This window comes from Littorina saxatilis, linkage group LG13 (genome assembly GCF_037325665.1).
Source record: "Littorina saxatilis isolate snail1 linkage group LG13, US_GU_Lsax_2.0, whole genome shotgun sequence".
Classification (NCBI taxonomy): Eukaryota; Metazoa; Mollusca; class Gastropoda; order Littorinimorpha; family Littorinidae; genus Littorina; species Littorina saxatilis.
The window spans coordinates 27,859,918-27,880,281 of NC_090257.1; the positions used below are offsets into that span (position 1 = coordinate 27,859,918).

General features: G+C 44.2%; 1 protein-coding gene across 1 annotated transcript in view; it reads left to right on the plus strand.

Moving 5' to 3' along the window:
• Nucleotides 1-280: 280 nt before the first annotated feature.
• LOC138945441 (uncharacterized) overlaps nucleotides 281-20,364 on the plus strand; it is a gene marked incomplete at its 5' end in the record, with an annotated part of 34,586 nt that continues 14,502 nt past the window's right edge. The window contains 4 exon segments of the mRNA XM_070316869.1: nucleotides 281-426; nucleotides 10,913-11,081; nucleotides 18,805-18,986; nucleotides 19,527-19,753. Of these exon segments, the coding sequence (XP_070172970.1) occupies nucleotides 281-426; nucleotides 10,913-11,081; nucleotides 18,805-18,986; nucleotides 19,527-19,753 (724 nt within the window).

Here is a 20,364-nt window from a genome sequence, read left to right on the forward strand (position 1 = left end):
TGTGGTTACAGGGTAATGATTGTAACATGTTCTCTAGTTACAGGACAATGGTTGTTCCATGTGTTGTGGTTACAGTTGATCCCCACAGCGAACGGAGAGATCATTAGGAAGGAGGACACAATGCTGTAACATGTGTGACGTTGTGGCTACAGGACAATAAGTGTTACATGTGTTGTGGCTACAGGACAATAAGTGTTACATGTGTTGTGGCTACAGGACAATAATTGTTACATGTGTTGTGGTAACAAAACAATGATCGTTACATGTGTTATGGTTCCAGGTGATCCCGACATCGAACGGGGAGATCATCAGGAAGGAGAACACAGTACGGGACGAGCAGGGGGTGCCTGTGGGCAGGGAGGAGTCAGTTGAAGAAGTGGAGCACGTGCCCAGCAAGGGGAGGCTATCCTCCGCAGAGGACTTCTGGTCAGTACAACATTCTGTAGGGGTGCGGGGTGTTGGGGTGGGGAGAGAGTGTGAGGTGTTGGGGTGGGGAGAGAGTGTGAGGTGTTGGGGTGGGGTGGGGAGAGAGTGTGAGGTGTTGGGGTGGGGTGGGGAGAGAGTGTGAGGTGTTGGGATGGGGTGGGGTGGGGTGAGAGTGTGAGGTGTTGGGGTGGGGAGAGAGTGTGAGGTGTTGGGGTGGGGAGAGAGTGTGAGGTGTTGGGGTGGGGAGAGAGTGTGAGGTGTTGGGGTGGGGAGAGAGTGTGAGGTGTTGGGGTGGGGAGAGAGTGTGAGGTGTTGGGGTGGGGTGGGGAGAGAGTGTGAGGTGTTGGGGTGGGGTGGGGAGACTGAGAGTGTGAGGTGTTGGGGTGGGGAGACTGAGAGTGTGAGGTGTTGGGGTGGGGTGGGGAGAGAGTGTGAGGTGTTGGGATGGGGTGGGGTGGGGAGAGAGTGTGAGGTGTTGGGATGGGGTGGGGTGGGGAGAGAGTGTGAGGTGTTGGGGTGGGGAGAGAGTGTGAGGTGTTGGGATGGGGTGGGGTGGAGAGAGAGTGTGAGGTGTTGGGGTGGGGAGAGAGTGTGAGGTGTTGGGGTGGGGAGAGAGTGTGAGGTGTTGGGGTGGGGAGAGAGTGTGAGGTGTTGGGGTGGGGAGAGAGTGTGAGGTGTTGGGGTGGGGAGAGAGTGTGAGGTGTTGGGGTGGGGAGAGAGTGTGAGGTGTTGGGTGGGGAGAGAGTGTGAGGTGTTGGGGTGGGGTGAGGAGAGAGTGTGAGGTGTTAGGGTGGGGTGGGGTGGAGAGAGAGTGTGAGGTGTTGGGGTGGGGTGGGGAGAGAGTGTGAGGTGTTGGGGTGGGGAGAGAGTGTGAGGTGTTGGGGTGGGGCGGGGAGAGAGGGTGAGATGTTGGGGTGCGGTGGGGAGAGAGTGTGAGGTGTTGGGGTGGGGTGAGGAGAGAGTGTGAGGTGTTAGGGTGGGGTGGGGAGAGAGTGTGAGGTGTTGGGGTGGGGTGGGGAGAGAGTGTGAGGTGTAGGAGGGGAAAGGGTGTGTTTGTGTGTGTGATTGTGAGTGTGTGTATGTGTAAGTGCGTATAAGTGAGAGCTATGCGGAAGCAGCCTCCTGGCTCCTGAGAGAATAACAAGCAGAGAAATGAACTAGCGACTTACATCCTAAAAACAATGTATCGCCGAAAGCTCATATGTTCCTCATTCTCCGAGGCACCCTAACTAACACTTACGTGTACAGTCAAACACAATAACCAGACAAAGTCTTTACATCAAGACTTTTGGTTTTACAGAACAAACACACACACTCACACATTGTGACAGGGTTGCCTGGAAAGTTTCTGTGATAATCTGAAAAAGTTAGACAAGGCGCTAATTAAAGATAGGATAAACAAAGGAAAATAACAAGTCACATGCATGCGCACACATAAAACCAGGAAGCATCGATATCGGATTTCAAGCACTCACACCTGTCCACCCCCCAGGGAGATTAGTCACGTGGTTTACACTCTACACGCTCGAGACGGAGTAATCTGTCGACATGACAAGACACATTGTGTGAGTAGAAAAATCGTGACTGAGAGAAAGGTAATATCACGTGTTAAATTATATGAACGTGAGGGCAACCTGTACCCACATTATTACCCGTAGCAAACTTGTGCAAACGTATTAAAGTATATTAGCTCGAGGACCACCGCACGCACATTATTACCCGAAGAAAGTGCAAACGTTTTGTAACACACATAGAGTATACTCTTTAAAAAAAACCGATGGTTTCGGTCCAAAACAATTATACAATCTTTGAAAATCCAAGGTCCCATTATTGCCTTGTTTAGAATTTGTGGGCGGGGATGTAGCTCAGTCGGTAGCGCACTGGATTTGTATCCAGTTGGCCGCTGTCAGCGTTAGTTCGTCCATACGTTCGGCGAGAGATTTATTTCTCAGAGTCATTTTTGTGTGCAGACTCTCCTCGGTGTTCGAACACCCCCGTGTGTACACGCAAGCACAAGACCAAGTGCGCACGAAAAAGATCCTGTAATCCATGTCAGAGTTCGGTGGGTTATAGAAACACGAAAATACCCAGCATGCTTCCTCACAAAACGGCGTATGGCTGCCTAAATGGCGGGGTAAAAAACGGTCATACACGTAAAATTCCACTCGTGCAAAAAACACGAGTGTACGTGGGAGTTTCAGCCCACGAACGCAGAAGAAGAAGAAGAAGAAGTTTAGAATTTGCAAAAGGGGTGCGAGTTTTTTTTCTCTAGAAACATGTTCGGCAGAGTGGTGGAGGGGGGCGGGGGGGGGGGTGTAAGTGTGGGATAAGTTGCTTCTGCGCTAGCCAAACCGGCGAATGAATGTGACGCTCCCTGCACATACAATATTGGATTGATCACGGCCGCGGCTCTGTGTTTTCTGTGCGGGTCCCTGCCAAAAACCTTGCGTCTGGCATCGTAAGTGAATTGGGCTCTCGATCAATATGGGTCATCCAAAACCCACTGGCTTACGAGACAGGCTGTCAGATAGCGAGCCTTATTCTTTTATCAGATAGCCATTTTTCAGCTATTCTATTTCATGAGCGCAGTGGACGAAAACGTGATGGGCAGAGCCTGGGATTAGGTGAGGGAGGGGATGGCAAGGGTACGTGTCTCTCTGATAACGTTTTTGGAGCAAAAATCCTAAACCAAATAGACTGCCAACGTTCCAGAATTCAGAATTTTAAAAAAAACAAGAATGGTAGGTAACTGGAACGTTATATTGACACAAATCAACGTTCCAATTACCCACCATTCTTGTTTTTTACATTTAGTCAAGTTTTGACTAAATGTTTTAACATAGAGGGGGGGTATCGAGACGAGGGTCGTGGTGTATGTGTGTGTGTGTGTGTGTCTGTCTGTCTGTCTGTGCGTGTGTGTGTGTATAGCGATTCAGACTAAACTACTGGACCGATCTTTATGAAATTTGACATCAGAGTTCCTGGGAATGATATCCCCGGACGTTTTTTTCTTTGTTGCGATAAATGTGTTTGATGACGTCATATCCGGCTTTTTGTAAAAGTTGAGGCGGCACTGTCACACCCTCATTTTTCAATCAAATTGATTGAAATTTTGGCCAAGCAATCTTCGACAAAGGCCGGACTTCGGTATTGCATTTCAGCTTGGTGGCTTAAAAATTAATTGATGACTTTGGTCATTAAAAATCTGAAAATTGTAAAAAGAAAACAATTAATTATAAAACGATCCAAATTTACGTTCATCTTATTCTTCATCATCTCCTGATTCCAAAAACATATAAATATGTTATATTCGGATTAAAAACAAGCTCTGAAAATTAAAAATATACAAATTATGATCAAAATTAAATTTTTCGAAATCAATTTAAAAACACTTTCATCTTATTTCTTGTCGGTTCCTGATTCCAAAAACATATAGATATGATATGTTTGGATTACAAACACGCTCAGAAAGTTAAAACGAAGAGAGGTACAGTAAAGCGTGCTATGAAGCACAGCGCAACCGCTACCGCGCCAAACAGGCTCGTCACTTTCACTGCCTTTTGCACTAGCGGCGGACTACGTTCAGTTTCATTCTGTGAGTTCCACAGCTTGACTGAATGTAGTAATTTCGCCTTACGCGACTTGTTTTATTCTTGTTTTCGTTTTTGGATCAACGCCTTCGTCGTGGGAAATCATTTCATTGATCATTTGTTTCGTAATTCTATGAAATTAAGCACTCAACCGTAAATATTCATACTTGTATTTTGTTTAATTGATCATTTGTGTGGAAATTATATTTAATTAGGCAACATAATGCGTATAAGTAGTCCTCCTTGTCTTTTAAATTGATATTTTCTCCCCTACCTCCGTATAGCGCCTATCACGGTGGTGTACGCACACTTAATTGCATTTACTTTGATTGATCTTTTTTCTGTCTCCTTGGGAACCTACCAATAGCGCCTAATAATCGTAAACTGAATTTCATTCCACTGCTTATTTGCATTGTTTCTTAATTTTATTAAGCTTAGCCCATGTGCCCAATCACTCAAAACTGTATTCTATTTCATTCCATTGCTCAGTTGTTTGCTTAATTCTATGAAACTTAACACACATGTAAAATAACATTCAACAGTATATCATTTTACTGCTGGTATCGTTTCCTAATTCTATTAACTAAGTACTATGTATATACTAAGTATATATTAACTATTATGCTTTTAACAACTTTAACTGTTTTCACGAGACGGAGTGTAATTTAAAAGGTTCCGACTTTTTTTCTTTCAGCGGCAATAAATAATCTATATAAATGTCTCTGCCCCCGTCGTCCTCAATTAAGGAAAGTGTTCAGTCTGGGGTGAAGGCTCAATCAAAACTGAAGCCATTTTCGCAGACTTTGCTCCCGTATAGAGCGCCCTAAACTGGTTAGCTGACGTTCTGTTTCATAGGCCAATGACCTTTCTGCGACCTTTATTGACGAACCGCTAAATCATTTTGGTTAAGTAGCGTTATGGAACTACCAGAGGATGAAATTCAGATTTAACATTCTTAGTTGCATCATTGATTTGGCCGATGGGCGCAGTGGTGTGGTGGTAAGACCTCGGCCTACTAATCGGGAGGTCGTGAGTTCGAATCCCGGTCTCTGGTGGGTTAAGAGTGGAGATTGTTTTTATCTCCCAGGTCAACTTATGTGCAGACCTGCTAGTGACTTAACCCCCTTCGTGTGTACACGCAAGCACAAGACCAAGTGCGCACGGAAAAGATCTTGTAATCCATGTCAGAGTTCGGTGGGTTATGGAAACACGAAAATACCCAGCATGCCTACTCAACGAAAGCGGAGTGAAGCTGACTATGCTCTCAGAGAATAGTGTGGGGAACCCAAATGGGAACAACGAGCTCACACGTAACAAAGACAATTCTGGAACGCTGAAGAAGAAGAAGAAGATCTGACCGTTTTGGGGGAGTTTTTGGCGAACTTGACTAATTTGACGAATTTTGGGAATCCATTGTACCGTAGATTAGACGCGCATACCACGATTTGCGCAAAAAAAAGGACTACCAGTTTGCTAATTAATCAAATCAAAGTGAGTGAATGAGCATCCAGGCGCTACACCTCTCCTATTCAGAAGTGTTAATAATAGTGCTGAATCAGTTTATGTCAGTGGCGCCATCAGGAACCTTAATTGTTCAAGGGAAATAATTACATTCTCACACAAGAGTGCACTTTCCATTGAACTTTACGACAACATTTGTTCTTTCAATGTACTTGTTTTTGCAAAGTGAATGTAGTCTTGCTTCATTGTGCCATTATTTTAAACCGTGAACTTCATCGCAAAACTTTCAAAGCGATATGAGAGCGTTTTTCCTAAGATATTATCGTTTTAAGAAACACATTTGTGATGTCTGGTTTATAGTAGGAACAACATTTGGCACAAGATTGAACACGTGCTGGCAAAACCATCGTACTGTACAGCAGACTAAAACAGAAGATGGCAACAAATGTGTTTTAAATATAGTAATGAAGTTGAGATCATAATTATAGCATATCGTTTTCATTATTAGAAGCAGTATAAGTAGAATTGGTAGTGGTACTGATGGTTGTGCTGTTGTGGGTTCTGTGTGGGGAATGTATGCGGGCGTGCGTGAGCGTGTGTGTGACTGAGATTGCAAGCGATGTTTGGAAGGGTGTGTATGGATTGATTGCTTGTACTCATGGCCAAAACATGTCCCTTGTATTCTGCACATGGTTGAAATAAAGTCTTATGTCTTATGTCTTATGTCTTATGTCTTATTATCATAAATTGATTGCTTTAATGATTGATTGATGGATTGATTGATGGATGGATCGATTGATTGATTGAGTGATTAATTGATTCATTTATACATTATTTCATTCATTGACTGATTGATTTAAAGAAAGAAAGAAAGAAAAAAAGAAAGAAACAAACAAACAAACAAAAAGAAAAGAAAAGAAAAACAAAGGGGAAAAGGGACAAACGCCTACAATGTCGCAGCTGAGGTCTGGGTGGTTGTAGAGTCCAAATCAATGAACACTCTGGAAACCAGCCGATGAATTCAGGTCACACTCTTCCCTTAATTTCAAACTCAAACTCAAACTCAAATTTTATTGGCTTCAATTTTCACAGAAGAATTTGTCTTGCGCTTGGGAGAAAGTAAGAGTATAACATATAAAAACAGCATTCATATCACATTTCATGTATCACACACAGTAATCACTAGTATAAGCCTACAATTATCACATTTGTACCTGTATCATACATGCAAATAAATAGTATCACATTTAATTGTCCTTGTTTGCGTGCCAAAAAGAACCTGAAAAAAGGAACTCGAGGTAATGATGGCCGACAATAAAGGCCTGAGTCTGCAGTAATTGGGCTGATCGTATTGTCTGATCGCCTTCCAGTAAACAAACAGGAAATAAATAGTTTGATACAATTCCAGTGGAATATAGCACACAGTCATTTGTAGTTATGAATTAAAATATATATATATATTAGATTATCATTATCAGTGCAGTAGTAAAAGTTTCAAGCGTACCATGTTCTCTCGTTCTGATCATAGTTTTGTCCATGTTTTTTGCGCGTTTACTTTTTACTAATGACAAAGGACTCAGACACAAACGCATAAACTCAAAGAAAGTAAATGTCCGAAATAGATAAGACGCTCTCGTTTCAAAAACAATAAGAAAAACAAAAAGGCAAAGTTTATTTATGGAAGTTGTAATCCAAGGTTATTTTTCAACAACAAAAAATAGCGAACCAAAATTCACAAACACACTATTATCATCTGACTATGCATTGCATGACAAATTGAATAAAAATAAAAAAAAAATTTTTTTTTTTAATTTTAACAAAAATTCACAAACATTAGCAGCAGGCTACACCGTTTCTCGCTGCACATAATGGCGTTTCGAGGCCGAAGGACTCTGTCATCTCACGACAGGAGGTCCTCAGAGAGTCCTAAGTTTAGAGTGCAAGGAGGGGTTAACAACGGAGTACGTTCAATTCATTACTCCGGGCGGGCTTAGTTTCACGGACGTGGAAGAGTTGAAGGGGTGGGTGGGGGGGGGGAGTACGGAGCGTGTAGGGGGAGTGGGTAGGGGGGAGGTGTGTGTGTGTGTGTGTGTGTGTGTGTGTGTGTGTGTGTGTGTGTTGGTAAGTGCGTTTGTATAATTATGGCGGACGTGCGTGCGTGTTTCAACCGTTACTCGTAATTTAGAGTGTCTGCTAGATGTAGCAAAAATGTTATGGGTTTTTGCCCCACACCGAGTTTGAATATCCGGTGCAATGCTTTGAAGCATGCTGTAAACTTGCACTGAACACGAAAGTGGCTTCCTCACTACTGTGCAACTATTTTACAGAGAACTGATGATCGTCCTTCTGAGCAGTCTCTCAACTTGACACTAGCATTGGGCAGACGTGCATATCTCATCATTATTAACTACTCTATCCTACGCCACGACTTCTTCTCTGAATTCGATTCACCGCCCCCCACCTCCGCCATCATTTCCCCTTTACACACACACGCGCGCAAACACACACACGCACACACACACACACACGCACACACACACACACACACACGCACGCTCGCATGCACGCACACACCTAAACACACACACACACAAACACACACGCACACACACACGTGCACACACTCGTGCACATGCACACACACACACGCGTACACCCCCCCCCCACACACACACACATATATATATATATATATATATATATATATACACACACATACATACACACACACACACACACACACACACACACACACACACAAACACAAACACACACACACACACACACATTTCCCACAAACCACCACCAATATTTCCATCAGAGCCGATGAATATGACAGAACCGGATACATCAGGTATCTAATTCGGACATGCGCATAACCCTCTCTCTCTCTCTCTCCAGCTACGCGTATCAGACTGATTCATCATTAATGTAACTTCTTTTGTGAGAATGGGGAAAGGTGGGGGCCGCGGTAACGGGGAGGGGATGGGGGAGGGGAGGATGAGGGGGGGGGATTAAACAGATTTAAGACAAAAGGCATTCAATCATTTCGAGGAAAAGCTTCACGTTTTTCATTCATAATTTAGATAATGTCCCCCATGCGGATGTATGTTGATATGGGTGCGACGGGAGGGGGGGGGGCTGTCAAAGGGGTGCAGAAGCGGGGCGAGGGAGGAGGGGGGTGATAGGCATTCATCTATTTGGAAGAAAAACGAAGCGGGTTTAGGTACTTTTCATGAACACATAGTACAGACAATTTTCCAAAATGTTGGATCACAGGACAATGTGTCATGTTGGACCCTTGCAGACTCTACAGAAGACCACCAGCTTCATCTCCAGAGCAGACATCCGATTGTGAAAGGCGATCGACAAAAACAAGAGGACAGGATAATGTTCGCGAACGATGGGTGGATGCAACAGTTATGGGACAAGGGGAGGGGGTGGAGGTGATGGAGGGGGGGGGGGGGGGGGTGGTCAACCTACGAAATACAATCAAAGCGGGAACAGTTTCAGGTTAAGGCTAATCTTTTTTTTTGGAGGGAAAACAAAACGGTGTCAAGAACTGTTTAGTTCATAACAGACGATGTTCGGAAATAACTCTGTCGGATTTGTATGGGTGGTGAAAGAGTGAACACCCTTGCTTTTCCACGGATAAATTTATACATTCACTCGTGCACTTGTCTACTCGTTTCAGACACAACCGTCGTTAGTTGTTCGCCTTACCAATGTCAGTTTGCCCAAGTAAAAGCAATGGCATTCACTCTTTCACAAGCCCAACAAACCCGACAGAATTATTTTCGGTTTACGTCTATTCTGACAATCGACGAATCGAAGAATGGCCGTCACGTGACCTCAGGTGGACCTGTTACGGGATAACGTATCGATCAGTCTTTAGAGTTTCTCTTTCTTTGAGCAATTTGACGTCAGAGGCCGACTAAAACTCATATATTTCGGTTGCGTACAGAGCCTACGAAAGAGTGCAAATTTGTATGCGTTATACAGATCATAAAATATAAAGACATAAAAGAAAGAAAGAAAGAAAGAAAGAAACGGAATTCTAACGAAATTAGATCGATACGTAAATGTTATTTGCAATTTCACCAAGAGATAACCTTTAACATAGATCTCGACAGTCATTGTTCATTGTCAAGTGCCCTATTTCAGCCAAAATAACAAATGGCGTTTAATATAAAATTCACATTTGTTGAACCGGGTTTTGCGGAATGTATTGAGACGGCTGCTTGGTGAAATAAACGGCTATGGGGTCACCTTCATGGATGAAATATCAAAGTGGAAAAGACACAGATATTTAGAATGACTTTACATTGTGTCTGCCCGGTCTGTGTGTTTTGTCTGATTTAATGTGATTGGAATTGCTTTGACGATATCTTGTGTGGTGATTAATCGTGCCACTTGCATACAATCTCTGTGTGTGTGTGTGTGTGTATGTGTGTGTGTATGTGTGTGTGGTGTGTGTGTGTGTGGGTGTGAGTGTGTGTGTGTGTGTGTGTGTACATGTGTTTGTGTGTGTGTGAGTGTGTGTGTGTGTGTGTGTGTGTGTGTGTGTCTGTGTGTCTGTGAGTGTGTGTGTGTGTGTGTGTGTGTGTGTGTGTACATGTGTTTGTGGTGATTTTACGACTACCATTTTAATTTGTAAAGTGGTAAGTTTAAAAGTCTTTTATTTGTCAATGTAACTGTGCAGCTGTATATTTTGGTAATGCATTCACACCATGATTATAACCATCCTTTTTATTTCACTTGACGCTTCACCTTACACATTAGTCTCAGGGCCGGACTACCGGGGGGGTTATGGGGGTTGCGCAACCCCCCCCCCCCTAGCCTAAACATGTACCTTACTTATTTAATTTTTTTTTTATTATTGCTTATTTTATGCCGTTTCATGCAAGGAGCGACCATTTTCCTATCTCAGAATATGACCTACCCGTCAGCTTCAGGGGGCTTCGCCCCCTGACCCCCACAACGAGGGGGGGGTGGAGGGTGGGTGGGTTCTAGGGTTTCCGGACCCCCCCCCCCCCCCAGCCAAAAAATAAAAATATTGAATGAGGTATGCATTTCTTTATTTTACATTGAGTTTCAATTTTTGGGGTATTAATCAGTGACAAAATCTGCTGCCTAAAACTGGTAATGATCATCCTCAGAATGCACCAGATTGCACCATTTTGCATCCTTTTTTTCAAAATTTTCCGGGGGGGCATGCCCCCGGACCCCCCTAGCAAGCTAGGCGCTTCGCGCCGTCGGCTCGGCGCTTCGCGCCTTCACACCCATATCTTCACAATATACTTTTGAAAAAAACCAGTCATAAAATGAACTGATCCGCCCCTGCCGCCAGGGGGGACATCCCCCTGGGCCACCACTGGCAACCCCCCCCTCCTCTTGGCCTAGTCCGGCCCTGAGTCTCATAATCTATTGTGCAGGTATCTAAAGAACTATTTGGAGCAAGATGGCGACCGAAAGAAGAGGAACTCCAAACGTCACTCCTTCGCCCCTGGCTTGAGTGCAGAGTTATCTCCCCAAAGCCTGATTACTCCCCCTGACTCGGCGGAATTGATCGGGGCTTACATCAGCAAGATCAATCAACTTCAGGTAGGGGAGACAAATGTGTGTCGCTTGTGGAGTTGTGTCCCTTCCCTGAGGCCTCGGGCTAGTTCTGCAGCTACTTTCTGTTGGCTTTCTCGCAGGTGTTTCTTTGTCTCGTCTTATTACTTTTTCTTCTTTGCCGTTTTCAAGTTTCAAGTTTCAAGTGTTAATAATCCTGTAACCCCCTTTGAGGCACGGAGGATAACATCTGTTATAAAAACAAACAAAAAGAAATAAGTGTGGTCGCAGCTACAAATTACAATTAGTAAATTTAACAACAACTTTTCAAATCGCAAATAATAATTATACAACTTTCCCGAAATCATAAATATGGCCAATCGAAGCGTTACATTTTTGCTTCCAGACATTAAATGACAAAGAGACTGATAAATAAATCCCGAAACACACATGCATGCATCCATTCTCTTCCGAGCTCACACACTCACACCACTTTCAGACGAGCGCACATAGTGGCTCAAACGGACACACGGGTATGCACACACACACACACACACACACACACACACACACACACACACACACACACACACACACACACACCCGCGCGCGCGCGCGCGTGCTTTATCTCCGCCCCCCCCCCCCCCCCCCCCCCCCCGACACCACTCCTCAAAACTAAAAGTTCTTAAACCTTAAAATTCCTTCTGCCTTTTTTTGATTTCTTACAGACAGAAGCCCTTTAATGGTAGTACAGTATATATTCTGAACTAATTTGTGGACTAGCATCGACCCCCCCCCCTCCCCCCACAATCACACACACACACACACACACACACTCAAGTAGCAACTGTTTGACAAGGTTATCATCAATACATCCCCCTTCGCAGAGACAGTTGTCCGCTATGGTTCTGTAACGAAGCTGTCCGCTATAGTCTACCGTAGTACACTTCATCTCACGGTGTTCGGAAAACCCAGCCAAGCGGAAGAATAGTTAACTAACGACAAATTCGATTTCCTTCGGGTCGAAAGTCTCAGCTTAAAGGTGCCTTTCTTCTTTCCCGCGTAAAACACCACTGACTGGACTGGATAAATGTACGATGGCTTACAAGTTTACATTAACTGCAATGACTAAATAAGTGTACGATGGCTTACAAGTTTACATTGCAAGGCCTGGATAAGGGTACGACGGCTTACAAGTTTATACTGCAAGGACTGGATAAGTGTACGATGGCTTACAAGTTTACATTGCAAGGCCAGGATAAGTGTACGATGGTTTACAAGTTGACATTGCCAGGACTGGATAAGTGTACGATGGCTTACAAGTTTAAATTGCCAGAACTGGATAAGGGTACGATGGCTTACAAGTTTACATTGCAAGGACTGGATAAGTGTACGATGGCTTTCAAGTTTATATTGCAAGGACTGGATAAGGGTACGATGGCTTACAAGTTTACATTGCAAGGCCTGGATAAGTGTACGATGGCTTACAAGTTTACATTGCCAGGACTGGATAAGTGTACGATGGCTTACAAGTTTACATTGCGAGACCTGGATAAGGGTACGATGGCTTACACGTTTACATTGCAAGGCCTGGATAAGTGTACGATGGCATACAAGTTTACACTGCAAGGACTGGTTAAATGTACGATGGCTTACAAGTTTACACTGCAAGGACTGGATACGTGTACGATGGCTTACAAGTTTACATTACAAAGACAGGATAAATGTACGATGGCTTACAAGTTTACATTGCCAGGACTGGATAAGTGTACGATGGCGTACAAGTTTACATTGCAAGGCCTGGATAAGTGTACGATGGCTTACAAGTTTACATTGCAAGGACTGGATAAATGTACGATGGCTTACAAGTTTACATTGCAAGGACTGGATAAGTGTACGATGGCTTACAAGTTTGCACTGCATGGACTGGATACGTGTACGATGGCTTACAAGTTTGGTTTAAACAGTGTTTATTCAACAATTCATAGGTATTTGAACATGATACATGTTAAGGATCAACAAGCTAAAGCTTATGGTGGTGACCCTAACAGGAGAATTTAACATATGGGTTACGATAACTTGCGACGAGACTTCGACAAGTACTTTTTAAACCAAAACAAACGAGAAACAAACAAAATGTGCAAACATACATACAAGTTTACATTGCAAGGACTGGATAAGTGTACGATGGATTACAAGTTTAAACTGCAAGAACTGGATAAGTGTACGATGGTTTACAAGTTTACATTGCAAGGACTGAATAAGTGTACGATATGGCTTACAAGTTTACACTAACTGCAATGACTGAATAAGTGTGCGATGGTTTACAAGTTTACATTGATTGCAAGGACTGCATAAGTGTACGATGGTTTACAAGTTTACATTGCAAGGACTAGATAAGTGTACGATGGCTTACAAGTTTACATTGCAAAGAAGATGTTGATCTTGAACAAGTCTCTATCCGTTCCTCCTTGGAGAACATTCGAGCGATTGGGGTGTTGTTTCATATGGAGCCTCCTTGGGGGACGTCAATAATGGAAGTAAATGGTGCTATACACTAAGAAAGCGTTGTGTGAAGTACTCTTCAACGCAGACTTTGTGTCGATAAAATGACACAAATGTAGTCCTTATTATAGAAGATGAACAAAAATACACTTAAATAGGGACAACTTCTCCAAAAGGTAGTAAATCGGAGCAGAGTTAACCAAGTCGGCTTCCGGATAGACAAAATGCTTTTGGAGGCGACCGCCTCTTTAACTTTGAGGCAGAAAGTGTTCTCCATGTCTCTGTACGAGCGTTAAACGAGTTTAGGTACAGTTTTAAGGTTCGTTTAAAGGCACAGTAAGCCTCCCCTAAACCATCACAGATACTGTCAGGCTTTTACACACAGTACAAACACCCTTTCATTTACACACTCACTGCTTGAGAACATCCTAGGTGCCCTCCGTAAAGAGCGAGCAATTTTCAAAGAATTTATTTTGCGTGGTTTATCTTACCCCTGAGCCATCGCGAACCCGTGTGATCCAGTTTCCTTTTTTCACAATGTAGTCGTCAGTTTGTGATTTCAATGCGACTCGCTGTACTGTAAGCTTATCTGCAATAGCACGTTATTGTGTATCTCTGAATCTAAACGCAACAAACGGCTGCGATTCACACGAACTAGACCGGTGGCAGGTGACTGTTCATAGGAACAGGCGCTGGGCACAACCGTCTTTACGCTGGGCACAACCGTCGTCTGCTACGAGAAAGACGGTTTGCGTGACACGTTTCCGGGCTTTTTTTTCAAACTTTCAAAACTTCGAAATGTACTGATCTTGTCTTGATGAAAAAATAATTCTTTTATGATTTAAGAATGTTTGTGTAACAAGCTGTCAATTTATTATCTCGATTTTAAAGTTAGTTCTAGCGCCAAAACGAGGCGCCTGATTTGCCGATCAGACGGTCCACGAAAATAAATTCTTTGAAAATTGTTCGCTCTTTAGTTTACGTAGGGCACCTAGGATGTTCTCAAGCGGTGAGTGTTTAAATGAAAGGGTGTTTGTACTGTGTGTAAAAGCCTGACCGTATCTGTGATGGTTTACGGGAGGCTTACTGTGCCTTTAAGCAGAGCGAGTCTTTTTGACTGCTTGGAACTTCGACGAGTTTGAGACTGGGATAGGCTGTTAAAAGCCCATAGCTTTATTTGAGTGTAAGGGTTGCTATATACTTACACCGTCGCACGGATGGATTGATTACATTGGAGTCGCTGAGACTTTGTCTGCCTATCTGCATGTCAGTCTGACTGCCTTCGCGTGTTTTTGTGTGTATGTTTGTTTGTTTGTATGATTGTGTGTGTGTGTGTGTGTGTGTGTGTGTGTGTGTGTGTGTGTACCCATGTTTCCACAGGTTTGGTTGCCTAAATCACCATAAGGCAACCATCCACACGTGGATGGCAACCTAAACTCTGGATGGCAACCTAATTGTGTGGATGGTCGCTTCATTTAACACCGTTAAATTGACTTTTTTGACGGAAAGAATGTCATAACAATGTTCAAAATGACATTCTTTCCGTCCACACGTGTGGATGGTTGCCTTATGGTTAAATTGACACCGTTAAATTGACTTTTTTGACGGAAAGAATGTCATAACAATGTTCAAAATGACATTCTTTCCGTCCTCTATAGGCGACGAAATAGGTCAAATTTTGTGCATTTTTTAGTGCAAAATTCTTCGATGCCGGAGCGAGTACTGCACCCAGTGCTGTTGTAGTGCAAGTGCACTAGAAAGGCACTACACCCAGTGCCGCCTCTTAGGTAACCATCCACACTTTAGGTGCGTGTGTGTGTATGTGTGTGTGTGTGGTGTTATGATGGTATTGGAGATGATGATGTTGTTGATGATGATGATGATGATGATGATGTGTGTGTGTGTGTGTGTGTGTGTGTGTCTGTCTGTCTGTCTGTCTATCTGTCTGCATGCCTGTGCCTCTGTGTCTGTGTCCGCCGCTTTTGACCACGCTATATTTATTTGGTGTATTGTTACTACACAGTCAGCTGCAGCACCACTTTCCTGTCTGGAACAAAATCCCTCCCACACTGGCTTTCAAGAAGATTTGCTGTTCCAACTAATAGGCCAGGCTAACAGAACAGGCTAAGGACAGGCTAAAACAGCCGTGTTGGTGATCACTTAGCTGCAGTATGTTGACTTATATCAACCACCACCCACCCACACGCGTAATTAGCCGCGTATATAGCTATAGCCGGAAGAGCGGCCCACGGAAAAGTCACGCTCATAACACAGCAACACGATATAATAACCAGACAGCCTGGACCAATCCCTTTTGTGAAAAATGCCTTCTTTGTAAACATTTATGAACACCAACAAACAAACCACAAGAAAGGTTAACATAAAAGATCTGTTTATGATTTTACATGGGATAAATCCTTACCTCAACGTGGACACATACCAAAATACAATGACGGCGTAATAAAAATGTCAAATTTCACTCCTTCATGAAAAGCAAAAGCAAAACAGCAGTGAACCAAAAAATTAAAAGGACAGGAAAAGATTCAACCAAAACACCAACAAACACAGCTGTTTCCTGTTCAGAGTTGGAATTTTCACTTAAATGATTTCGCAGAATGACAAAGGTGTCCGTCACAGACAAAATGGCAATTTTGCAAAGAATCAAAAATACAGAAATGATAGGTTATTGGAACTTTGATTTTATGACAAAAATAAACCGTTGCTTCGACCCAGTGGCCTTTTAAGTTGACAGACAGGGATACAGATCAGGGGCGGATCTGGGGGGGTTGCAATGGGTGCAATTGCACCCCCCCCCCCCCCCAGCGGGACAAAAAAAAAAAAAAAAAAAAAAAAGAAGAAAAATGTATCACCTGAAAATAGCACTTTACACGCTCAGATTGCACCAGATTGCACAATTTTGCTTCCTTTTTAAAAAAAAATTCCGGGGGGGCATGCCCCCGGACCCCCCTAGCATGCTCGGCGCTTCGCGCCATCGGTTCGGCGCTTCGCGCCATCGGTTCGGCGCTTCGCGCCTTCGCTGATAAGATACAAAAACAAAAAAAAAGAACTTTGCACCCCCCCCCTTTCAAAACCCAGATCCGCCCCTGCAGATGATGAACTTATATCAAAATCTTGCAAGACGCTGGCACACTTTGCACAGAAACAAGCAACAACAACAACAACAACAACAACAACGACGGCCTAGTGGTAAGGCGTCCGCCCTGTGATCGGGAAGTCGTGGGTTCGAACCCCGGCCGGGTCATACCTAAGACTTTAAAATTGGCAATCTAGTGGCTGCTCCGCCTGGCGTCTGGCATTATGGGGTTAGTGCTAGGACTGGTTGGTCTGGTGTCAGAATAATGTGACTGGGTGAGACATGAAGCCTGTGCTGCGACTTCTGTCTTGTGTGTGGCGCACGTTATATGTCAAAGCAGCACCGCCCTGATATGGCCCTTCGTGGTCGGCTGGGCGTTAAGCAAACAAACAAACAAACAAACAAAAGCCAGGCTGTACAATGTTGGTATGTGTCCAAGTGGAAGAATGCTCTCATCCCAGTTGATGTCTTCCTCCGAAAGCGGCGTATGGCTGCCTAAATGGCGGGGTAAAAACGGTCATACACCTAAAAGCCGTGGGAGTTTCAGCCCATGAACGAAACAAACAAACACACACAATCCCAGTTGAAAGCCTGAACGGTTCTGTGACGATTAACAACAATGTCCACACAGGAAACATGCTCTTATCCCAGTGGAAAGCCTGGACCGGTTCTGTGATGATTAACAACAATGTCCACACAGGAAACATGCTCTTATCCCAGTGGAAAGCCTGGACCGGTTCTGTGATGATTAACAACAATGTCTACTTAGGAAGGATGCACTTACCAGTGGAAAGCCTGAACAGATTCTGTGATGATTAACAACAATGTCTACTCAGGAAGGATGCATGCTCTTACCAGTGGAAAGCCTGAACAGATTCTGTGATGATTAACAACAATGTCTACTTAGGAAGGATGCACTTACCAGTGGAAAGCCTGAACAGATTCTGTGATGATTAACAACAATGTCTACTCAGGAAGGATGCACTTACCAGTGCAAAGCCTGGACCGATTCTGTGATGATTAACAACAATGTCTACACAGGAAGGATGCATGCTCTTATCCCAGTGAAAAGCCTGGACGATTCTGTGATGATTAACAACAATGTCTACACAGGAAGGATGCATGCTCTTATCCCAGTGAAAAGCCTGGACGATTCTGTGACGATTAACAACAATGTCCACACAGGAAACATGCTCTTATCCCAGTGCAAAGCCTGGACCGATTCTGTGATGATTAACAACAATGTCTACACAGGAAGGATGCACTTACCAGTGCAAAGCCTGGACGATTCTGTGATGATTAACAACAATGTCTACACAGGAAGGATGCACTTACCAGTGCAAAGCCTGGACGATTCTGTGATGATTAACAACAATGTCTACACAGGAAGGATGCACTTACCAGTGCAAAGCCTGGACGATTCTGTGATGATTAACAACAATGTCTACACAGGAAGGATGCACTTACCAGTGCAAAGCCTGGACCGATTCTGTGATGATTAACAACAATGTCTACACAGGAAGGATGCACTTACCAGTGCAAAGCCTGGACGATTCTGTGATGATTAACAACAATGTCTACACAGGAAGGATGCACTTACCAGTGCAAAGCCTGGACGATTCTGTGATGATTAACAACAATGTCCACACAGGAAAGGAGTAGGCAGGCTGAACCAAACCGTCAAAGTGTTGTTGTTTTCTGAGCGAGGCGTGATGATCCTATCGTAGTTAGCTGAGATGTGTGTCAATGTTTAGAAAGCAAAAACTCTCCATCTAGGTCCACTATGTGCGCACACGTAAAATGTCCGTAAACAAGTATGTATTATGAACAAACACAGCCGTGAGAACCAATTTACACAGGCGAGGAGAACGGCACGCACGCATATGGAAGTACGCACGCACACACACACACACACACACACACACACACACACACACACACACACACACACACACAAACAAACACACACACACACACACACACACACACACACACACGCGCGCGCGCACACACACGCAAACACATACACACAAGTAGAGTTGATGCTCTTGTTCAATATCGAATATGTGTAAATTGAAACGTTTACTCTTTGTCCACCGTCGCGATATAACCTTGAATGGTTGAAAACGACGTTAAACACCAAATAAAGAAAGAAAGACTCTTTGTCCACAGAGCGAGCTGGACCAAGCCAAGCTGGTGTCTTACCTCGAGGACGTGGAGAATGACATCCTGACCGACGCCCTGAACCAGGCCACTGTGGCACAGGTCAAAGGTCGCATCAACCCCGAAGAGCTCAGCTCTCTTCAAGACGCTATTCGGGTGGAGGAGGCGCTTCAACAGGTCAAGACGAACAGGCAAGTCTGTCTGTCGATCTGTCTGTGTGTGCGTATGTTTGTCTGTCTGTCTAGTCTGTCTGTGTGTCCGTATGTCTGTCTGTCTGTCTGTCTGTCTGTCTGTCTGTCTGTCTGTCTGTCTCTCTCTCTGTCTGTCTCTCTGTCTGTCTCTCTGTCTGTTGGTCGGTCTGTCTGCTTCTCAGTCGAATTGTTTCTTTGTTTGTTTATTGTATATATGCCTGTCTTTTTGTCACTCGTTCTGCAACAGGTCACGACCGACAGGTCTGTCTGTCTGTCTGTCTGTCTGTCTGTCTGTCTGTGTCTGTCTGTCTATCTGTCTGTCTGTCTGTCAGTCAGTCAGTCAGTCAGTCAGTCAGTCTGTCTGTCTGCCTTTTTATTATTTTAACGGTGTACCATGTGCATATATGAAGCTCTGTTTGTTCTCTGCGTTTGCAAATAACAGATCTTACGTTTTTGCCGACCGGAAGGCCATGTTCATTTGCTCCTTACAGGAACACGAAGCCCAGGTAATCACGGAAACCAATGGGTGTATACTTGCAGGGCACAGGCAGCGGAATTGGCCGACGAGTTTGCTGACGAGATCGCCGCTGAGATGGGAACACCCATGGCGGAAAAACGGGCCGAGCCCTGGAGAAAGCGAGATGACGTCATGCAGTCCGAGGTCCCTGTCTTCGTCACTGGGGACAACGATGACGTCATTGAAGACGACGACGATGATTCTGAAGAAGCAGCAACTGCTCTGGCTCTTGGACAGTTGTTTGAAAAAAGTAAGTTGTGGAATATTGCTGCATATCTTTAACGCTGCAACTCTCACAGCTTCCAAGCTTTAAAGTTTCGGGATCGCCCCAAGAGCTACTGATCGCTAGGTCAGCAGGCGCGCACTTTTCCCAATGTGTCCTTCACAAAGTTCACTTTTTGTTTTGTTATGTCGATTGATGAGGTTGTGTCGATGCCTCTATTTTGTGTGAACTGTTTGATAGAGAATGACTGAGAATGATTGAATTTGTTCATGTGTACCCATGCTGAATTCGTACTCGGAATATCGTACAGGGTGTTCGAAACCGACCATACGTATTTCAAAACGTACGTTGTCTGCAAGTTGTCTGTCTGTCTGTCTGTCTGTCTGTCTGTCTCTCTCTCTCTCTCTCTCTCTCTCTCTCTCTCTCTCGTTCTTTGTCTGCCTGTCTGTCTGTCTCTCCCCTTTCTCTCTCTCTCTCTCTCTCTCTCTCTCTCTCTCTCTCTGTCTGCCTGTCTCTCGCTCTCCCCTCTCGCTCTCTCTCGCTCTCTCTCTCTCTCTCTCTCTCTCTCTCTCTCTCTCTCTCTCTCTCTCTCTCTCTCTCTCTCTCTCTCTCTCTCTCTCTCTCTCTCTCTCTCAATC